The sequence below is a fragment of the Corvus brachyrhynchos genome, unplaced genomic scaffold (genome assembly GCF_000691975.1).
Source record: "Corvus brachyrhynchos isolate BGI_N302 unplaced genomic scaffold, ASM69197v1 scaffold11, whole genome shotgun sequence".
Classification (NCBI taxonomy): domain Eukaryota; kingdom Metazoa; phylum Chordata; class Aves; order Passeriformes; family Corvidae; genus Corvus; species Corvus brachyrhynchos.
In genome coordinates, this window is record NW_008236965.1 from 4084333 (window position 1) to 4107537 (window position 23205).

Below are 23205 nucleotides of genomic sequence, written 5' to 3' on the forward strand. Positions count from 1 at the left end.
AGGGGGGAGTGGGGGGTTGAACTCTGTGAGAAGAGTTCAGGGGGTTTGCACCACAAAGTGGGACAGAGCCAGATTCAACCAGCTCCAAAATGGGCCCAGCACTGGCCGAAGCTAAGCCCATCAACCATGTGGGTGGGGAGATCTGTGATAGCATGCTTTGGGTAAAAAATGCTGCGTTGTGTCTGTGAGGGTAAGGAGTTAAAAAGTGAGAGAAACAGCCCTGCAAGACGCTTAGATGAGTGAAGAAGGAGGGACAGGAGGTGCTTTGTGTGCCAGAGCAGAGACTCCCCTGCAGCCCTGGAGAAGACCATGGTAAGGCAGGCTGTCCCCTGCAGCCTCTTGGAGGATTACAGTGGAGAAGATCTCCACCCTGCAGGCTGTGGAGGCCTCCACGCTGGAGCAGGTAGATGAGCCCTGAAGGGAGCTTGAGCCTGAGGAGACCCCATTCTGGAGTAGGCTGGTGGCAGGAACTGCAGCCCATGGAGAGAAGCCCACAGAGGAACAGGTTTTCTGGCAGGAACTGCAGCTCATGGGGGACTCAGGCTGGAGCAGTCTGTTCCTGAAGAACTGGACTCTATGGAAAGGATCTCTGCTGGAGCAGGGGAAAACTGAGGAAAAAGTAGCAGAAACAGTGTTAACAACTGACTGCAATTCCCATTCCACCTGTGCTTCTTGAGAGGGAGAAGGTAGAAGACTGAGGAATTAAGGAGTGAAATTCAGCCTGAGAAGAAGGGGAGGGTGGAAAAAAAGGTGGGTTTAGTTTCATCTTTTTCTCACTATCATAGCAACAGGTGAAATAAATTTTCCCTAAACTGGTACTCTTTGACCCATGGTGGTAACTGGTGAGTGCTGTCCCTCTTCTTAAGGCAGTGCATGAGATTTTCTTCCACATGTCCTGCTGAGGAGCGGGGATTGAGAGAGTGCCTGGGTGGGTGTCTTGCAGCCAGCTAAGGTTCATCCCTCAAAACTGTCAAACTTCTCTTTCAATATTTGATAACTACTGGATTGCTTACAAATGTTTTCATATGCTTCCTTTGGAAATTTCCAAACTGCTGCTTTTTTGGTGAGCAACTGATTTTAATACAGTATAACCATCAAAAAATTAAAATATTTCTCTAATATTCTTTCTGTCATGCTTGAGCTGCTTGGTTAAGATTGTTTTAGCTTTTTTCTCAGACCAGTATTTTAGGAATATATTTTGCATTTATTTCTAGACTGTGGTGAGTAAAAGTTTGCCAATTGTGGTATAAATTAATGTAGGGATTTTTAAACAAGACGTTACTACTGCTGCTCAGTCAGTTATAGCTGGAAGCTAAGCAGTGCTGTTAGTCAGATGATAAAATACTACTTGAGCTGAGATGTGAGATTCTGTCAGTGCTTCATAATCTGTTTTGGTGCAAGATACAGACAATTTTAAATTACCACTGAAACTCATTTAAGTTCTGTTTAACTTTGCACTTAAAGGGTCTAGGGACACTTACACAGGTGCTGACAATTTATGAAATTTCTCAGCTGTAACTGAGGGCAGCAGAATGCCTAGGGTGTGCTAGCATATCAGGAGAGAAGACAAAATACTTTGTTAAGTGTGTAAAGTATGCAAGTTCAGGATAGAAAGTTGCCATACGTCTGTGGAGATAGAAGGTGAAAGCTTGAAATACTGCATCCTTTTGCTGTCTTAAGTGGTTGGATAGTATGCTGATAATGGAAACAAGATGGGAAGCTTAAAATAAATATTAAAAGTTAACACAGTTCTATGTACATAGGAGCTGTTTCTAGTATTCTGTGTACCAAAAGATAAATTGTTTCATTACACCTGTGTTCTTTTGGTCAAAAGTAAAGTTAATTAACAGGAGAGCCTGAGTTACATGTCTGTGATTCAAATTTAGTGGTTGTTTTAGGAAAAGCAGGAGCTATAAAGATACCCATTTCTAAGGAGTCCGAGATGCTGTATGGTTCAAAGTCTCGCTTCTTATTCAGTAGTCTGGTTTTATTGCAACAAGTATTCTGATTATATCTGACTTTACAGCTTGTTGTCAACATTTTTTAATCTGATTTATCTCATAAATGACCTGGGCCAAGCAGGAAATAAATGTAAGAGCAGCTGGCTGAAGTTTAACCTAATGTGAAAGCTTAAGTGAGCATTACTGAAAGGGGAAGCTATTTAAAGCCTTTTATTTGCTACCTTTCTCACTCTTGTGCTGTCTGCTATTGCTTTTTGTACCTCAGTGTCCATAGAGATTGAGTAAATTAACTGAGCAAATTAATTGTTTTGGGCTGTTGCAATCATGCTGCATGCTTTATTGCTGGTTAAAGCTAACCAGAAACTGCAGCTAGTCTAGCAGGTGGCTTCCCATTTTGTGTATATGTGAAGAGCGTATTGTGCTGTGTTCTTTGTTGTGTTTTGTTATCTGGATTCTATTTAGCTGATAAAACACTTAGTGCAACTGATGTATTACCATTGTATTCTACTAGTTTAAGCCTAATTATTAAACATATGAAAAATATTAGGTTCCAAGAATTTGTAAAAACTTTTCTTTTCACTAGTACTTTGTAAGTTGCAGAAAAATTGTCTATTTCTTTTTGGTAACCTGCAAGAACTAAAAGTTGGGGTTTTTTCAGTACAGGCAGAACTGGAACCTATTCAGACTCAAACCTGCGATGAACCCCTCTTCAATGCAGGTGGTGGGGTCACGTTCCTACCCTTGATTTCTTGTATGCTTTGGTAAAACTTTAAACAAGGCCCTACTTTTAAACAAGCAGAATTAAAGCATACATAGAACTAAAACTAAATTAAAACAAATCATATTAAAATGTGCTGATTTGGGCGATTAAAAAATTAAATCGCAGTAGCTGTCATCCTCTTACTGAAAATATATAGCTGAGGTAACAATGACTAGTCAGTCGGTAGTCAAAAGGTAGAGTAAGAAATGCTTGCAAAGAGAAGTCAGTAATTAAAAAGGTCTTTTTCATTTATTTTTTTCCTAGTAGAATTTAAATAACACATGTTTGGAGTCAGGAGAGATGAAAATTAAGATCACTGTCTTCCCAATCAGTGTTTTTTTATTAAAAGAGTTTATAAGAAAAGTGTGATCTTAAAAAAGGCTTCAGGATACATTGGAAAAATAATCTGAAGCATGTGGACAATACAGTCTCTTCCTTGAAGTACTGAATGTGACTGGTCAGTCCTGAGATTCTGTATTTTACATGCATATATACCATACAATTTACACTAAATCTACGGCACTGAGGTGGGGATGTCAAGATAAGGAGAGAGATATAATTCACCAGTTACAGCCATGGGCAAGGCCCATCACTCACGCAATAATGCTAAATCCAGAGTAATCTAGGGTAATCTCATTTGTTGTATCTTCATCTGTGAAAATAATGTAGGATGAGAATGTTATTCAGGAAAATTCAGGGAAGAAAAGCATATCTAAACTGACAGATTTTTAGGTTTTAAAATATTTCAGAGAGGATTTACCTGATTTTTAGTTTTACCTCAATTTCTAATATTATGTACTTGCGAGAACACAACGTTTCGGAAACTTTTGTTTGCCTTTTGGCAAGTTGAAGCACCATTTCAGGACTGCTCTAAACTTCTGCTTGATATTCCTGCTCAGGTGATCAGTAACAGTTTCCCTGTTTAAGAACAGTCATATGTTAACATGACAATGAATGCATTTCTGATGATTGTTTTGATATGTTTGTTTTGCTTTTGCTGAGATAACCTTCATGTTTCAATTTTCTGTGTGTGCATTTTTGTCAGGTTTTTTTATTCAAATTCTTGGCTCCGTGGTAGAGGTTTTAAGACATAGCTGTAATTTCTTAAACATTAGGGAAATGTTTGGATTCACAAGTGTTCATAGTCCACCAAGTTTTGGGTTTCTCATTATTTACAGACTAATACTTATTTTTAGCTGAAACAGCTACCTGTGTAGCTACTTGTAACATCTTAGGTTACAAATACTAAACTTGTACTTGAAAGTATTCTATAATCTTACATTCTTTTAGTGTATTCTACTAAATATACTTAGGTATATGTACTCATGTATTTAATTCTATTTTACAATCAAATAACTTGATTCTTGAACAAATAAGCTTCTCAGGCAAACCATTTACATCTGTAAAAATTAAATCCAGTTATTCCCTTCTCACTGCCTAGATTGTGCTTCATAAAAGGCAGAATACCTTTTTTTTTTTTTTTGTCTAATATAATGAAATTGAAAATTCAGTATCTTCCAGAGCACTCTACTGCAACTTGGATGAATTTTGTTAGCAACTTGGTGACATGGTGCATCTTACCTCTCCGAATGAACTTGTGGGTCCTTGTCTAAGTAAGAAGTTACAGCATCCTTGTAAACAGTTTAGGGCATTTGGCTGATTAACCCTTAGATATCAAACTAATATATAAAGTAGGCAAGCCCTGGAATACTTTTTTCACCCAAGATGTTATCAGGTGTTGAAGAAAGGTTACAGCAAAGCTTTCACTGATGTGTTCTAATGGATTTTCTGAGTGACTTACTTTGTATTTGCTTAGGTGCAGGGTACTTTCTGCATCTTGGTCAGAAAATTTGAATAATTTGAGTGTGTAAGCAACGTTCAAAGTCAAGCTGCTTACTTGTTACATGGAGAGAAAACAGATGGTAGCTCTGCAAAGCCTGTAAACTAACAGATGGAAGCTGCCACACCCACTGTTTAATAGAATATTGCTGCTTTGGCTATACAAACATATTTATTATGAAGAAAAGTATATTATTCAGCTTATGAAAACTCAGGAAATTAGCTCTCTGTTCCTCAACTGTTGACCTTTGTCAAACAAGGGCTTTTCATTCCTTATGTGTGCTGCTTCTTTGTTTTTTCCAGATAATTGAAAGCAATCCATACTACAGAGCCTTGCTTTTCTAGCACAGCAAAGACTTAATTTGCATTATTACACTTCTCGAACTGAGGGTATAGGAGATTGTCAGTCCACCTAATGGACTCTACTTTGATTAAATGTTTCAGCACTCAATAAAACTCATGGATTCCCAAATATTCTGTACTGCTTTGAGAGTTCCTCAGCATTTTTCAGTTCTCCTGCTCTCTGTAGTGTCTGTGAGCCCCGTTCTCTTGAAAGTCTAGACAGCATTTCTCTTTATTTTTGTAAACTCAGAGCATCCAGTTTGAGCAATGAGAAGGGGAAGATGGGGGATGAACTCACTTTATATTTCTGTACTGGAGGAGGAGGAAATACATTATGCAAGTGGAGTTCTGCAATTGACAGAACTGTGACTGACAGGCATACCACATTCCCGTTGTTTTGGAGATAGTTGTGTCTCCTGATAAACAAGTATAATACAAATCCTTATCAAAGATTTCAAGGTAAGGGGAGCAACTTGCTGGAGCAACTTGTTCTTGTTATGAGAGACTTCCCTGCTGGGGACTGCTGCCCTCTAACCTGTCTCCTTCGTATACGAAGGAATATTTAAAAGGACAAGCTTTCCTCTGAGAGATTCTCAGAGTTGTGTAGCTTATATCTCAATGTTTCTGGTTGGCTGCTGGTGCTCTTTGGGAACCGTGCAGGCTGTGTTCTCCCAGAACACAAGAAATTTCTTCCACCTGCCACAGACCCATGCCAGTTATAGGAGAGCTATTGTTGTGAAGTAACCCTACTGACCCCTGAGCACTGTGCTTTGTACTTCACTGGGAGGTCACATAAAACGTTTGGGAGAGCAGTAGTCAGTAATTGTACAAATGTTTCAGTTGAAATTCCTTATTCCTGTCACCCTTAGCATATACAGCAAATACAGTCTTACCTTCACTGCAGAAAGATAAGGAAATTGTTATTTACCCATGGTATCTTTTCATCTTTAAGGAACATTGTAGTTAGAGCAGCTCTTACTGTTTACTCTCCATTTCTGCCTTTAGCTCTTTTTGCTACCACAGGGTTTAATTTAGTTACTTGAAGATTCCTGGTCACTCTACTTTTAGTGTAATTGTATCTATTCTTGACAACGTAAAGGCAGAGAGTTTCAATGGTCTCTCATTTATTTACTTAAATTTCTTTTAAGTTTTCCAAGTGCAAATAACTATATTGCTGTTAAACTGCAATTCTTGAGGTATTCCAGTTTTGAAGGGGGAAGTAGCTGCAAGTTTGAAACAATTGAAGAGAGGAAAGCTTCAAGTAATTTTTATGCTATTTATGAAATATTTAAAATCCTTGTGTTGCTGTAAGCTCCTTGTGTTCAAGAAGCTTTATTCATCATGGAATTAATATTTAACAATTCTTCATGCTGTGTTACTGCTGTTGTGGCAAAGACTGCTTCTTCCAAAAAGGCTGTAACACACTGGACTGTGAAAAGCACATTGGCATTGAGGACTTTGGAGCCCTCAGTTGAGTTGCAAAGTCCTCCGTTGTGTAGTAGTAGTTCCTGAAGGCCTGTGCAACTTACAATAATAAGAATAATTGTGTATATTCAGAACACAGAATTTGAAAGATTGTCCCTGCAGATGTGATACAAATAAAGACTCAGAGGAGTACAAGAGAACAATAAAAGGGCACAATTTTGCTTGTGGGATATGACTAAAGTCAGGTCTTTATTTCATCTCTCCATTTTGGCAAGATGGTCTTGGTTCACGCTGAGATGATGTGTAATCCTGATTTAAAGGAAAAGCTAGAAACTGATACTGTAGACAGCCAGGATGTGGGACAGAGATAGCAGCAATGTGTTCTGTCACTTAAATTATGGGCTTTGTCTTCTGAAGAGGAATTAAAATATAACAAAAAATGTAGTAATCCTGATATTTGTTAGAATCCAGTCAAGGGAAGCTGTTTGCAGGGTGAGTTTGTTTTCATATCTTGTGCTAGCAGGACTACAGCATTTTTCTGTATGTTTCCTTTGATAGAGTCACTAAACGGAATCACCTGGGTATGTTTAGAGCTAAATACTTATATATGCCTTTGACTAAAAGCTTTTACTTGCCTTTGTTTATTTACTTCTTGAAAAACAGTCTTGTTCCACTAAAGGAGCATGTACTTTGGAATTCATTGTTTTAATAAGTATCAAAAATGCTAAAGATAGTGTCAATATTCAGAAAAATATCTCCCATTCTAAATCTAGAGAGCTCCAATTAAAAACTTCATTTCTTACTCTTTGAAGTAATTAGATGGAATTCTAATTCCTAGAAACATTTGAAGTGTTTGAGGTTTTTTAAACATGGAAATGGTGCATAAGTCAGACATTTGAGCTGGGCAATCCAACTGAAATATTTCTGCAGTCTGCCTTGGCCTAGAACATCTGTGTAGCATTTTCTATGTACAGAATTTCAAAGGACTAGGCACAAGGTCATTTTGGTCCTCTAACTAAACTCTAGTACATAAAAACAATCCTTAGGCATTCTCTGCATTGAAGTCTAAAAAGTAGTGATATGGGAGATCTTAAAATATTTTGTAAAGTTAAAATTCATAAAAATACAATTATCACATATAGGACTTAAAATGTGCTTAGTCAGTGAAATTTTGCATAGTAGTGTGATTTCTGAAATAGATGCTGGTCTCTTTTGTTCTTTTCAGGGAACCAGGAATCAGTAACATCTGCAACAGCCTGTTGCTATCAGGCAATCTGCTTAAGTTTCCTGTGCTGATCTCTATAAGCATCAGCAACATGAGTACCACTGCCGCCCAGTCTTTCTTTATCATGGCTGTGTGTGCATGGAATCAATGTCCTTTTTTTATGCCTTTTCTTTTTTTTTGACCTTTTTTTCCCCCCTTCTCTCTCCCCACCCCCCAACTGTGTCTGACTTGCCTGACAGGAAATTTTCTAATTGCCGGAACAGCTGGTCACAGCAAAAACGCCAGGGTTGGTCTTCCCTGCTAGACTTAGGATCGCTCAGTCAGAAAATCCAAACATCATGGTTTCTTAGTCATGTTTAAGTTTCTGGCTCTGCGTGTTCGCTCTGTCCGGGTGAGCTTAGTTTCTTATTTAAGAGAATAAGGGGGAAAGGGGGAAGTTTTACTTTAATTAAACTTCTAATTTTAGAGCAGTTTTAGTCTTTCACTGTTTAGGGATCAGTGTTGTTTGGAAACTGTTTTTTTTTCTTCAAAAAAAAATGTGGCTGTGGTATGTTTGTATGTTGTAGAAGTTTCTAACATACCTGCTGATAATTTAGCCTTATTCGGAAATTGCTACCTGTATATAAATAATGTAAAACTTATATTTCAGAGGGAGGTGGGGGGGTGTTGAAAGATATGAACTTATGTTTTCTCACCGAGAGTCAAGTTTTTAATAAAACACTTGTATTTTTAATACTTAGTGGTTCTTTTAATAGTTACATCTTCATGTATTACTTTAAACTGTGAAATATGGCTCCATAGGGTGGTAGTTAAAGTAATTCAGGCATACTAATATCTTAAATTTACTTCTGAAATGGTATGAAGAGTAGTTACGCTTGCGTAACAGTGTTAGAGTTATTTCAACTTTTCAATGATAATTTAGTCATAGCAAATGTTTAATTTGTATAATTTGTCTTGTTGGGCGTATAATTTGTCTTGTTTAAGCATTAAAAAGTTTGGTTTGAGAAAAATTACTAACAGAGTACTGAATCATCCCAAGCACTGTTTCAGAACTATTTAACAATACATGTAAGCATGCAATGGGACAGAACATTTTGTCGTTGGAAGTCAAATCAGTTTTCACATTTATCCTCCTGCAAGTCTGCAAATACTTTTCGATAAGGGGGTAAAAAATCCAAAACCCCATGACCTTCTTGTGTAATAACATCTTAAGTGAAGGTCTGTTAACTTGTAAAAGCAGTAGTAATGTAACACCTACTAGCCTGTGTACTGGTTTAAACTTTGCAATGTGTATTTAAAAATGAAATGGAATTTTGTTGCCGTAAGTGAAACACCAGAACAAGACATGTATGTAAAACAAGAGAACATAGGTTGCATTATAATCAAGAGATTTTTTTAATGTAAACCTTGTAAAATAAATATTTATCAACTCATAGTCCTCAATTACAGTTCTTTTCCACAGGCAACATGAAAGGTATTCCTCAGAAATTTGGTTAAAAAATTACATTGTTTTATCTACTTACAGCAGCTTGATTAGGTTGTCTTTAATATTCTGTTGATTTTAAAATGCTAGATATTGCTGGCCAAACTAAAGGTTTTCAGCCCATATAGATTTCGGCATATGTTTAGGAAATTATGCTAATAAAACAGGCTTTATAGCTTTCATAGATTAGTGCTGAATATGCTCATGGATTATTTTTCCATCTAAATAGTTTGGGGCTTTTTAACCTTTAGTTTTTTTGGGTTTTTTTGTAATTGCAATGCTCTGAAATATTAGTGCTTACAAAGTAGGAAAAAAATTTATATCACAGTTATGGGAAATGAAAGTCCCACCCAATGAGTATTTTTTTCCAATGCTGACGAGCACATTTCAGTTCATGAGATAATTTTGTGCTGTTTGATCAAAAGAGAACTGCATTGCAAAACTGCTTTTGGTGACATTGAGCTTCTAAAATGCTTACAGGAATTCCTCAGCTTACCTGCCAATCAACCTACTGCTCACAGTTCCTTTGGCAAGGAAGGGGTAGTGTCCTACTTCTGTCCTGCCCTTTTGTATTTTCATTCTGAGGAAAGAACGCATTTTCAGAATTACACTCCCAGCCTGGTGAACCACATTTTTCCATAGGACTTTACCTGTCCTCTGGCTTGTTTCTCTGGGACAGGATTCCTTCTTCAAACTCCTATCTTGCTTCATCTGTGCAACCAAAAGAATGGGAGTAGCTCTGTCTCAGTAACCAGGTCTGCCGTCTTCATTCTATGATTTGGATACATGGAACAAATACAGACATAGGCATCCTCCTAGATCTCCAAATGGTTGCAGTGAAAAGCCAGAAATGAAAAAGAGTAGAGAGTAAGGAATAAATACAATTTTTTCTTTATTATCTCTGCAAATTGTTTTTCTCTGAGAGACTTAACAATTTAGGAACTAAAAAAAAAAACCAAAAAAGACCCTAGACCCTGAAACAAAACATTTACAAATGGAGTTTTCTTTTAGGAAATCTTATTTTCTATCAGGTAAAACAGTAGATGCTGTCTGCAACAAGTGATTTGATGTTACTTGAAATCGTAAGTTTTTCCATCTTTTGAAAAGAAGCAAAGACAAATTGTGAAAGCCTGTATTTCTGAATTCAGATGTCCATGTTAATTAGAACTTCTGCTCTACACTTGCTTTTCTTTGGTAGTAGTGTAAAACAGACAACATACACAGAATATCCTTAGGTCAGCTTGACTTAATTTATGCATGGTAGTGCTTTGCTTATTGTTGTATTAGAATAATTGCTACTTCAGAAGCAGAATTTTTTATCAGCTTTTTAGAACAATTGTTTGTGTGTGGTTATTTCTATTAAGTGACTCAAACTGATTAGTCACAGATGCAAGGAATGGCTTTAAGTCCATGATTTAGCTCAGTAACTCTGCTTACCAAAGTAATGGGAGATTGTGAAGTGTACTTGTTGGACTGTGAGTTTTATTTTTAAGATAGTTTTGAATTTAAAGGTAGGAATATAAGAATTATAGAATGTATGAATGTATACAAAATATGTCTAAGATATTTAAAAATACCTAGACTGGTGCACTCTTCACATTTTTAACTCCCATTTTTACCTTAATTAAGATTTCTATAAGCTCTAATACAAGAGGTGAAAGTAATTGGTTTCTAGTTGGTTGGCTCCTTATTACTTCAAAACGTATAGCTCAAAAGGATGGTTTCATTTCTGCAGATAATGCTGAAAATTCATCCTATGTTCATAACAAGTTGGGAAAGTAAAAATGCATCTAGGAGACTTCCTGACTCAAGGGAGGGGGAGGAAAAGGAAATTCTGTATATGAGCTGGGGAGCTGTGCCAACATTGAGTCATCCTTTTAAAATCACTTGATATCCAATAAGCTTACTGGCCTTACAGGACATAACTGCTTTATGTAACTTCAGCACCAAGGTTCAGTATCACAGTCAATACTTCAGGAATGGTTTATTTGATTATGGGGATCAGCATTATGATGCCTGTAAGAGACAAATATTTTGCCAAGCACAGCCATGTCCAGCAGTACACTGGAGTACACTTACCAGTACATGAAGGCTAGCAGAGTAGTAAAAGGAAACCTACAACCGTCATTGGAGCAGTGTTAAGTAAATTGCTGGGGAATCCATTTTTCTGTTTTCAGCCTTTTCTTTGCTTGTACTGAATGTACATGTGCCTCAGGAACGTGCATTTGTCCAAAGGAAGCAAAACATTCCTGAAAAGAGATTGAGAGGGGTGAAAACAAAGCTGCTACTTCCGTAATGAAAATGTTGCTACATAATCAATACTAACAAATGAAAAATTGTAAAAGCAGTATCTTTGCTGCTGCACATTTTTTCAAGAGAAAAATAAGATTGCATTTAGCTCTTTATTCATTGAATTTGCTTTTTTGAAAATTGTATAGTTAACAGCATAAACTGATTTTGGGACTGTGGTCTTATCTTGAAAAATGGCTGATGTTTGAGGGAGGTGTTCACCGATATGGGCAATATGATTTTGACTCAATTGTTGTCATTAAAGCTATGAAAAGGATTTTTTTTCTCTCTCATTCTGATTCCAGAATATAGAAGTTGAAGTTCCAGAACTGGGATTTTTCCTAATGGTGATTCTGGTTGTTTCTCATGTGTAAATTATCCCCATATAAAATAGATATGAAAATTACTGTAACATGTGATTTTAAACAGAAAGTATTTGTGAAGTAGTTCCCTAAAGAGTTTCTGATGGGATCCCAGCAACACTTTTTAATGTATTAATAAGGTCTGCTTAAAATAAGTATTAAAGGCACAATATTGGAACAGTTAAATGCTAAATTGTGTATTAAGAAAAAAATCTTGCACAGTTTGGGGGTGTGACTTGACTTTGTCAGGCAGTGACTCTTGGAAGGACTCTCAGTACTGCTAAACACAGCCCCATGGTTGGTCCCTTAGCAGCTGTGGTCACTGCAGGTTGAGGCAGGAGGATTGTGGCTGGAAGTGTGGGGGCTATTGCTCTATGTGCAGCATCAAATCAGTGATGCAGAGGCTTCCATAATAACATGAACAATCAAGTAGTAAAAATAAATTATTCAGGGAAGGCTTTACAAGAACGAGAGTTGGAAAATCACTTTATAGTGAAAAATATGAAAAAAATTGGTAAGGAGCAAATTAAGTCATAACTAAGACTTAAGTCTGTAAGTAAATATATGTCCAGGATGGTTCTGTTTTGTACCTTCTTTATTCTGTTAAGACCAGTACAGGTTTAACAGGCAAAGGTAAAACCTCGGTAATGCTGGAATCAGGATTATCGGTATTTAAATTAATTTCTCCAGCAGTTACTTAAAATGGCTTAGCTATTATAAAAAGTATTAATTATTTATTGAGATTAAAATCTGTTAATCTTTTTATCTAATGTTTACCTTAAGTCAAAGTCTTAACCTCATTTTTGCAGTTTTTGGTCAGCATGTCCACAATGTTTGCTGTCCAGGAAGAACTTTCATGATTACTGGACTCATCCAAGGATTTGTTGCATGTGTCAGATTTCCCTCCCCCTGGGTTTTGATGAACTCGAGTAGGTATAGCCACATCTGTCCTAGTCACATGTGCTTCTTATTAGAAAATGGCAGCTTATTTAAAAGTCCTACTGTTTTTCTCAGTTCTAAAAGCAAAGTTACTACAGGGGTTTCTTTCTGTCCAGAAACTGTGTTGTAAAATTCTGAGGTTTTATTTAAAACAAGTGTGAGGTTAATGTTTTGTCCTTGTTCCTTTTATGTCTCTTACTTCATAACTTCCATCTCTGTTAGATGCAGAAGGGATTGGTACGTGGCCTTTTACTTTCTTCAACCATGAAACCTTTTGTTCCAATAGTACAGGTTTGGTGTTCTGTTTCTTGCTATATTTTGTATAGCCAAGAGTGTGCAGAGGGGAAGTTTTTTTGATCAGTATTTAGTCATCTGCCAGCTGAAATTCACTGCACTTCTGAGGAGATTTTCACCTTCATCTGGATAATGTTCATTTCATGGGAAAGTGAACATGCAGTCAGCCTTGTTTTGCACTCGTGTCCCTTCTTGTAACAGCATGCGGATGTTGTGTGTTATCTTCAATATCCCCTTCCTGATGCAAAGGACTCAAGATAGGATAGTTATTCATCACATGTCTCACGCAATAATGACTTCAGGGATTTTCTAAATCAACTTTTTATAAAGAGAACTTTCTCAGCGATCTGTTTCTGAATTTGTTAGGAGCTTTCAGGTGGAACTCAGGTATGGTGAAGGAGCCATTTATTTTGTTTAGCCTTTAGCTGCTGTTATTCCTTTTTTGTCATCAAATAAGAACGTCTATTTTCCACAATAACGGGCCTCAGAGTAATAAAAAAAAAATAATAATAACAATAATATATATAATATATAACAATAATAATAACAAATAATAACACTTCCTTTTGAAGTGTTTCAACATGTTAAAAATAAATAGAATGTTCTTTTAAAAAGCCTTAATCTATAGGTACTTGTAGCATGTACTGCACATACCTATTTTTGCTCTTGATGTGATAAATTAAACCTGCCAGGTGTTCTGTTATTCTCTGCATAGTTAACCAGAAAGTTATTTTAATTTATTTTTTTTTTAACCCCACACTATTACAATCAATTAAAATTTTCCTGGATCCTTCTAACCCCCTATCTTGTTGGGCATGCATATCTTTGTTAGGGATCTTAGTTTAGGGCATCTTGCTTTTGGTTAACTTTGTTTCATTTAATTTCACTGATGCTGACAGCAGAGACCATGCAGTCTTTCTGCTCAGGATGGGTCCAGTTTACTTTGAGAGTCACATTCTATTTGACCTTAGTGTTTGAATGTCTTAAGCTGTAAATGTTTCCCTGTAGTTTTTTTTCTTGCCTTTCCAATTCTATGTCACTTCATGAATTTTCACCCTTTAAATATCATCTGTGTGTAGGAACAATTTAAATACACCGTTCCATTATTATTATTGCACTAAAATTTTACATTTTTTAGGTAGCTGCTGTTTTTTCCCTTTGGAGTAATTTGTACATATCATAATTTTCACTTACACTTTCAGTATATTGAAAAGTATATACTCAAATTGTTGTCATTCATCATGAAGCTGATGACCTAATTATTCTTTTAATAACTGTCATTAAGATTTAAGTGTTTAAAATATTTCTACTCATACTCCCATAGTTTTGAGTATCTAGAAAAGGAGAAATCTGTCTTCCAGGAATACATTTCCTAAGTAAGCATTCCATAGGTGACATAGCAGTTTATTCTTTGATGTTTTGTTTAAGTTAATTCACATCTAATTCTTACACCTCTTCAAGAGTAAATTCTTGCTGAATTTCCTATTTCTGTCCCAGTATTTTGAAATTTCTTTGCCAAGCACTTGTCATCGTGCACATTCACACTTTGCTTATGCATTTATTCAGGAAGCTGAGACTGAGAATTTTAGGTGCAGTGAGACTCCTTTGGTGTTTGGATGTGCTAATATTCCTTATTCTGAATGGCTTTGCTCTTCCTGCTACAAGTAAGAGCACAGATCTGATCCTGTGCTGTCTCTTTAGATGATTTGGAGCTGTTTCCTTGTGAATTATTTTGCTGTTACTGGAGCATATATTTATTTATTTTTTAATTATATTGATCTTTAGTTGGTTGTTTCTCTGTCCTTTTTATATTAAATTTGTAGACTGAGAATGCTTCAATTTCGAGGTGCTATTTAAATACTAATGAGTGTCGCAATGGTATTGTGGATTTTATTGGTAGTTCTCCTAGATACCAGTTCAGAGCCCAGCTTAGCAGTCCTAGAGCAGCTTTTCAGCTGTTCCTGGAACATACTGCTCAGAAAAAGATCTGCAGATAACACACATCGTGTTCTGCACTGATGAGTTTATGCCATCCAGCTCTGCATGGGCCACTTCTTTAAACAGAGCAGATTTCAGGTCTCCTATTGAAAAATCAGAATTCTGAAGGGTAAATTGCAGAAGAGTCTATGTATAGATAAATTCATGGTTTTCTTTTGCTTTTCTGGGCTTTTTCATTACTACTGAGAAATATGTACCTAGTAAGACTCTGCTTCTACTTCCTTTAGGGTTTGAGGTCTGGTTTCCTTTGAACACATTATCTAATAGTTGTTCCTGTAATAAGATCTCAGAAACAAATACAAGTATTTTATGTTGCAGCAAAGTTTATTTACTCTTGAATTAAAAAGTGAAGGTAAAGGAAATTCACATAAATTCAATTACTAGAAGCAAAATCAGTGTTTAATGTTCATTAAGTACCTAATTTTTTTTCCCAGCAACATGATTAGGCTATTATTTTTATAGCCTAATACTGATTAAATAGTTTTTCACTGCTTCCCTAGAAGGTGTGTGTCCTTTTTTTTTTTTTAGCTGGCAAGCATGTTTTGTATTCCAATTTGCAGCCAATTCCTTAAGAGAAAAATAAGTTGCCCTTGGTGTTGCAGAATCCCCTTTTTTTTTTTTTTTTTTTTTAAAGCTTTTCTTTCAGATTTCATTTGTCTGTGCAATGTGGTCCATTTGGTGTTCTTTCCTATGTATATGTATGCATTATTGTGCATAGACATATATTGTGAGCTTACTTAGAATAATTCTGACTTGCAGACGGTATCAGTACAGGAAATTATTCTGGAATAGTGGTGTTTTAAATTCATACCTAAACTTGTTTGTCACTTGTTTCCCTTCTATGCCAGTGTTGATTTAACACTATTACATTGTCAAGGAAACTCAGAGTAATGTTACCTTCTGTTTGTTTCCTTGTTCCTTGTATTCTGTGTTTAGTTTCACTGTAGTGGAAGCCAGTAGCAACCACTTAAAGTCGAGTAACGTGGTTGTTTTGGGGGGTTTTTTAATGGCTTTCTGAGACAATATGACTTTCTAGTGTGAAGAAGGCCTTGAGAGAACTGTATGCCTAGAAGAGGAAATCTTGTCTTGAGACTTCTATTTAGACCTTGCTGCAGTATAACACTTGAGAAAAGGGAGCTTTCCAAGATTATAAACAAATAAAATGTAGGCAGTAGGGTATAGTTGTAACTGGAAGGAAGACCCCACCATTGCAACTGGTGAGTGAGTACCTGTACTTGCATGAAAGTTGTCAAGGAATGGAACAAAGGAGAGGAGGACCCAAGTATTCCAGCATCTCATTTATTTTGAATTCATCACCTGGGACAAATGTTTTTACCGAGTATCAAGGAATGATCAGAAAATTCACTACCAGATGGAACAGCTGGCTTCTCTTCCAGCTGTTATCTACCATGATAGATAATTACATCTATCATCTGATGTAATTAGTGCAGTTGGTTGAGAATAGAGATCTCTTTCTACAATGTGTAAGACTTTTAATTCAGGTAGATAGTGAGGGTTGATTACCTCTGCCTATAATTTGTATTTCTATAAAAGACTTAGCTTTTGTATTTTTAACTGCATTTGCAGAACACTGTTCAGGTTAAAATAACAAACATTCAGCAGTTATGTCAGAAAAGGAAACTGCAAATTTGTGGGCAACCACTCATCATAAATCTTGCTCCCAAACAAGTGTTACGGACAAACTGAAGCTTGGTGTTGTTTGAGTTCCTTTTCATTTAAAACAGAGTTCTATTAGGTCTGCCTTTTACGGACTGAAGAGTATCTGAGCCCTGAGAAAATGCAAAGTCTGGGCATATTCTTTTGGTATCAGCAATGTGAAGTGGTGGTTTGGAGTTTGTTTTTTAGAGGGTGCTCAAAATAACCACTGGAAAGTTGGTTGCATAATAATTGCATTGCATTCAAAAATAATAATTTTTGTTTGTGTATAGAGAGCAAGTTAATGTATTTTCTTCTTCTTTTCTTGTTGAGTTTTGTAATGTTTTTAAAGCAATATAGAATCATAGAATAGTTTGGGTTAGAAGGGACCTTAAAGGTTGCCTGGTTCTAACCCCCTGCCCTGGGCAGGGACACCTCCCACTAGATCAGGTTGCTCAAGGCCTTATCCAACCTGGCCATGAACACTGCCAGCATTGGGGCATCCACAACCTCCCTGGGCAACCTGTTCCAGCATCTCACCACCTTCACAGTGAAGAATTCCTTCCATAGACCTAACCTAAATTTCCCCTCTTTCAGTTTGTACCCATTACTCCCTGTCCTATCACTACAGTTCCTGATGAAGAGTCGCCCTCCAGCTTCCTTGTAGGCCCCCTTCAGGTACTGGAAGGTTGCAATGGGGTCTCAGTGCAAGCTTCTCCAGACTGAACAACCCCAGCTTTCTCAGCCTGTCTTCATAGGGGAGGTGCTCCAGTCCTCCTACCAACTTCATGGCCGTCCTCTGGACTTGCTCCAGCAGTTCCATGTCCTTCTTACGTCCACCTGACTGCTTTGTGTCCCTGGCTGCAGTAGATAAAAAAGATTTGAAAAAGTTCTGTTTCACATGTTTTTGACTTTCCCAAGATTGCCAGGGAGCGAATAGATAAAACAGTTAAGCAGAAATGGATCAAAGTATCTGAAGTAATCTGTACTTGGCAGTCTGTTTTGCTGAGCTATTCTATTCCTCCCTTGGGATTCTCTAAGATTCAGTGGGTGGCTTAAGTAGTATGTAATCCAACTGATCACATACTAATTTAAAAGATAAAACCAAAAATATCCACCAGCAATTTATTCCTTTGACAAGTAAAAGGAAACAATATTTATTTCAGACTCTGTAAAGACACAGTCTGGAGTCAATGATGGTAGCATTTTCTCCTGAAAAGACAAAGAAGTTTAGATTACTAGGTGGAGTACTCAGCATGCCTGTGTGCACACACATGCAAAATTTTGCTGTCTTAAAGCAGTAACAGGCACCTAAACTTATTGGTCATCTTGGATTTGCCTTGGGTGTTCTAAAACTATTCTTAAAACTATGTTCTTCATATTAAAGTATCTTCTTTCAGTCCGTGATTTTAAAAGTTGCCAGCATGTTCTGTGCATTATTCCAAATCATGTGATGGAGTTTTTTAATGTATACAGACTTTGACACATACATGCTCAGGATTTCTTATGTGCATCTTGTTTCCAACTTTGTCTGTAATCTTTTGGAAAAAAGAATTGTCAGTCTGGGAGAAGTGTGTGTTGGAACATGCTAACCTGGGTGGACAGTTGCTATGCATTTATATACTGAAATGATCAGATGCAAAAGGATATCTTCAGCACTAGTTCCTGCACATAAATTTTGCAGAATGTTTGAAAAACTTAAAAGTGAGTGCTTCAGAAACACAGTTTTAGAACTCTGACTCTACTAACCTATCACTATAACTAATTAGTGCACATTTTGGTGCATGTAGATAAAGGGAAAGACTGGAGCAAGGAAGACATACTCTTGGAGGAAAATCATAGAATATCCTGAGGTAGAAGGGACTCATCAAGATCATTGAAGTCCAGCTCCTGGTCTTGCACAGCACCATCACCAAGAGTCACACCATGTGCCCAAGAGCGTTGCTTCTTGAACTCTGTCAGGCTTGGTGCTGTGACCACTTCCCTGGGGGGCCTGTTCCAGTGCCCAGCCACCCTCTGGGTGCAGAACATTTTCCTGATACCCAACCTAAACCTTCTCTGACACAACTTCAGGCCGTTCCTTTGGGTCCTGTCACTGGATAGGTTAGAGAATACTTAAGCAAACAGCATATACCTAAATCTGTGGGCCCTGACAGGATGCACATGAGTGCTGAGGGACCTGGCAGCTGTCACTGTGAGGCCACTCTTGATTATTTTCTAATTATCATGATGACTGCGAGAGGTGACTGAGGATTGAAGGAAAGCAAATGTCAACTCCTTTCTTCAAAAAGGGCGAGAAGGAGGATCCAGGGAACTACAGGCTGGTCAGCTAGGCCTTAATCCCCAGGAAAAGAATGGAAAAAGTAAGCATTTCTGTATACAGGAAGGACAAAAAGGTAGCTTGGGTTATCCAACATGGATTCACAATGGTGAAATGATGTTTGACCTGCCTGAAGGGAGGGTGCAAAGGGCTTTTTTCAGTTCTGCCCAGTGGCAGGACCAGAGGCAATGGGCAAAAAGGGGAATATTGGAGTTTCTGTCTGAAACACTTTATCACTGTCAGGCTGACTGAGCCCTGGCACAGGCTGCACAGGGAGGTTGTCACCATCTGTGGAGATATTCAGGTCCTAGACAACTGTCTCTGGGTGGCCCTGCTTGAGCAGAGGGTTTAGGGTTAGACAAGGTGATCTCCAGAGGTCCATTTCAATGTCAACCAGTCTGCAATTCTGTGAAATAGGTCTAGGAGCTCCTCATTAAATAGATGAAAAGTATACTCAGATTTAATTTATTCACTATAATCCACAGAAGAAATAGAGAATGAACAAGAAGCTAAAATTGTAGATAGTATATTGCTTTCTGTATGTTAATTAACAGTCAGTTGTGTGTTAACTTACAGTAGATTGGATTGTATGTAATGCCTAGATAGAGCTACAAATGACATTAACAAGAATGCTGGTTTTTTACTTACTTGATGCTGATAAGTTCTGAAATTCTTTCCTTGTGTGGCAAGAAGTGTCATTTTTCAGGGAATTTTCAAATTCAGTGCAGAAAACTCTGAATTAAGTACAGAACACAAAAAGATAAAATTCACTGCTGCTTAGAACTTTCTGGTGACCAGTTTCTCACAGAAGGGAAGATGGTGAAGACTGGGCAGCTTTTATAGGATAGACTCTCCTTGAGAAGAAAGGCAGAGTATTTCTTCAACAGAATTTTCTCAGTGGCAGGTATGGTGCTGCTGAAGTGGGGGCAGCGAGTGTCTCTTTATGTGGAAATGTCTTGAGTCTTACACTGTTTCCTTATAAAGGTGAGCATTAGCATTACTGCAGCATAGTGGTCCTCATTCAAGTGTTAAAAAGGACGGCTTTCCAAAGACATTTCGTCTATTTGATGCACTCTAGGTGTGCTTTAAGAGGACTAAATTCTTAAGAAGATTGGTTTCCATTAATTGGTTGTGAATCTGGAACAGAAATATGAACCCAGTGTGGTCCTAAGAGAAGAAGCTTGGGAATTGCTGACTTTCGTCAGCTCTTCTATTGTCTGGATCCTGGTGCATCTCTAAAAATTTAAGCCACATTGTTACTGAACTAGTGCTGTCTGTCTTAATTATGCAAATAGCATTGCTAAGTGGTTTTTGCCTATATTTGGGATTGTCTAGTTCAGTGCACTGGTATTTTTCAACATATTGTGAATTTGTAAACATTTGTAAACCATTAATCTAAATTTATTCCTCTGCTTTCCTCTGCCAGGAAGAAGGAAGTATCAAAGAAATTGCAATAACTCACCATGTAAAGGAAGGACATGAGAAAGCAGACCCTTCACAGTTTGAACTTCTGAAAGTACTAGGACAAGGATCCTTTGGAAAGGTTGGTAACTGAACTCTTGTGGAGCCAATTACTCAGGAATATAGCATTGAATATTGTCAATACAATATTTAGAACAGGTTTTGCATTAAGGCAGTGTTGCAAGTGAAAACTGCTTTCTAAATTAGTGCTAACTAGGCACTGTAATTGTGGCAGATCTTTTTAAAGCAGTAATTTTTTTTTCATCTTTGCATGATATGTGGATTTCAAAGTACAATAGAAAAAGTGGCCCAGTATGAAATAATTGGTTACTCACTGTTAAAATGGAATGTCATTTTTCTCTAGCTACTCTTCTTATCTATTTGAGAGGGTGAGGGTTGAAAGGTTTTTTTGATAAGTATTCCTTGTTGCTTGCTAATGGCAGGACATCACCACTACAGAAGCTGGTTTTTGAAGCATGTTGCAATTGTAATCAACAAATTTTAGGCAATAATGGCTACTGAAGTAAATGTGATGCACCCCAGTCATGTTCATTATCTGTCATAATTTGCTTAAGATGCAATGTACCTGGATATTTATCTGAACATCTGTTAAAGACTCGATATTTCTAGCATTTCATGAGTACTGAGATCTCACTAGGCATACATTTTTTATGCTTTTAGTTGTCCAAATCCAACTTGAAAGCAAAATATTAAGTTCACATGGCAAGACAGTTCACCAAGACTGAATGGAATATGTATGGCAAGACAACAGAGCCTTTACATCTGTTTTCAGCCATAATTGCAGTTCTGAATGTGATGTTAAGCTCTAGCATGTAAAAAATCCTCCTTAGATATGGGGGAAAGTTAGAAAAATAGGTTCAATTCTCTTTTGGTGGTAGTAAGTCACCATTAGTCACATTATTGTTCCAGTTAAGTTTGGAAACCTAGGTGCTTAGAAACTATGAAATTTTGTACTCATACTAGTAAGAATTCACTGAGAAACCTGATTCCAAGGGTTTGATTTAATGCAGGATCATAACCAAGTTTTTATTTGGAAATCTTCAGATCATGAGAAGTAAATCAAAGGCAAGGAAAGTAAGCTAATAAATGATCGTTTCAGCAATCACTTATTTTATTGATAATACTAAATTCACTACTACAAAGGGAGGGAGAAGGGGGAATGTGAGTTTTAAAAAAGCAAAAATAGTAAACTGTCCAGCTGACTCAAATTTCTGCAAAAATGCCAGTCTTGTCCTCAGTTCTCTTAGCCTTTATGAAAAAATTATTAATATTTTAAAAATCCATAAATCCTTTTGTTTTAATAATTTGTGAGGATGTCACTATTTCCCATTTAATTTTAAAAAAGTAAATCAGCATGCTTTTCAAGGTCTCTTGATGATGTTCTGGTAATCTCTGGGTAATGCAAGGGATGTTAACGTAAGTAAGAATTAGGCACAGAAACAGACATCAAACTGATATCATATAACATGTTTAACTTTCTCATGTACCACAATATATATCTATACATGTACGTAGCCAGAAAACCTGTGACAGGTTTTTTCTTTCATTTCTAGATTTAAAATTTGTCTCTGCTGGAATTAATTTTGTGTTAAGGGTATTAAAAACAATACCAGTCAAGAAATCCCATGATACTGAAGAAGGAAATGAAACACCCTTTAATTGAGGCTGGTTATCCTTTATTAGTACATGCAACACTAGGTTACTTTTTGAAAGTTATTTTGTTATGCATTGATTCATATAAGTTTCTGGATCAAATTTTGTTCACATATTTATTGTCATATCTGAAAATTATTTTATTAGCACATTTGCTGTACTGTCCTATGAATTTCAGTAAGATAAAACTAGAGATTAATTTTTAAAAGCTGATTTTTGTGTTTCAGATTTGTATGAACTTCTGAAAGAATCCTTTTTTTTTTTAACTCATTGAGATCACTTAAGTTAAACCAAAGTTAATTTGGCAGAGTATCTTGAATAATCCTTTTAGATTATGAAACGAAGGAATAGAAGGAAAAAATTGAAAGTAGATTTGGCTTTGCAGAATCTAAAACTGTCAAATTGGGTTTTGTTGAAATCATACTGACTACTTGAATTTCATAGCAAAATACATTAATTTGACTTGGTTTTATTTTCTTTTAAGAATTCTTTCTAATTTTTAATGCAGGTCTTCCTTGTCAAAAAAATCTCAGGATCAGATGCTAGGCAGCTTTATGCAATGAAGGTATTGAAAAAGGCTACCTTGAAAGGTAAGTGTTGTTTAGAACAAGAGAAAAATAAAAAAGATGAATCAGGGACATTATACCAAAACCTACTTTTTACACAGGTGCTGCTCTACAGACTGTCGTCCAGCTTTCTTCTCTGAAACAGGAAATAGCAGAATACTCTGCTTTGTGTTGTAAACCTGGAAAGATTAAGGATTAAAAATACCATACTGGTAGTTAGAGAGGAAAGCAGATTCCTTCCCATGCAACTTCCCTTATGTGATGGTGGGTTAATAGAGTGGTTGTGTTACATCTGCCACCTGACTTGCTCCTGAGCTGTTACTTGAAACTTAATATCCTTCCGTTTTTCCTTTGCTGTGTGTCACGAAGGATACAGTTAATGCCTTTTGCTCAGTTTATAATTAGGTCATGATATTTAAAAGTGCATTATGTCGGCTGTTTTATTCTAGAAGTTCTAAGCACATGACTTAGTCTTTTTTTTAAAGCAGACATATACAGTACATTTGCCCCAAACTTTTGGCACACGGTCTTGATGTAGAATGTATTTTATAAAATCTTAAGTTAATCATCTAAGTTACTTGAGCCAAAACGAATTGTGAATTGATCTGTTT

At 36.8% G+C, this 23205-nt stretch overlaps 1 protein-coding gene across 3 annotated transcripts in view; it reads left to right on the forward strand.

The window, feature by feature from the left end:
* Positions 1-23205, forward strand: part of RPS6KA3 (ribosomal protein S6 kinase A3) — a 75475-nt gene that overhangs the window by 13528 nt on the left and 38742 nt on the right. For 2 of the 3 annotated variants that reach the window (XM_017728433.1, XM_008629246.2), the window contains exons 3-4: positions 20320-20436; positions 22537-22618. In XM_017728433.1, the coding sequence (XP_017583922.1) occupies positions 20320-20436; positions 22537-22618 (199 nt within the window). Of the gene's footprint in view, positions 1-7859; positions 7944-20319; positions 20437-22536; positions 22619-23205 lie in introns of those variants that run through there. The other variant, XM_008629245.2, reaches the window with a different exon arrangement.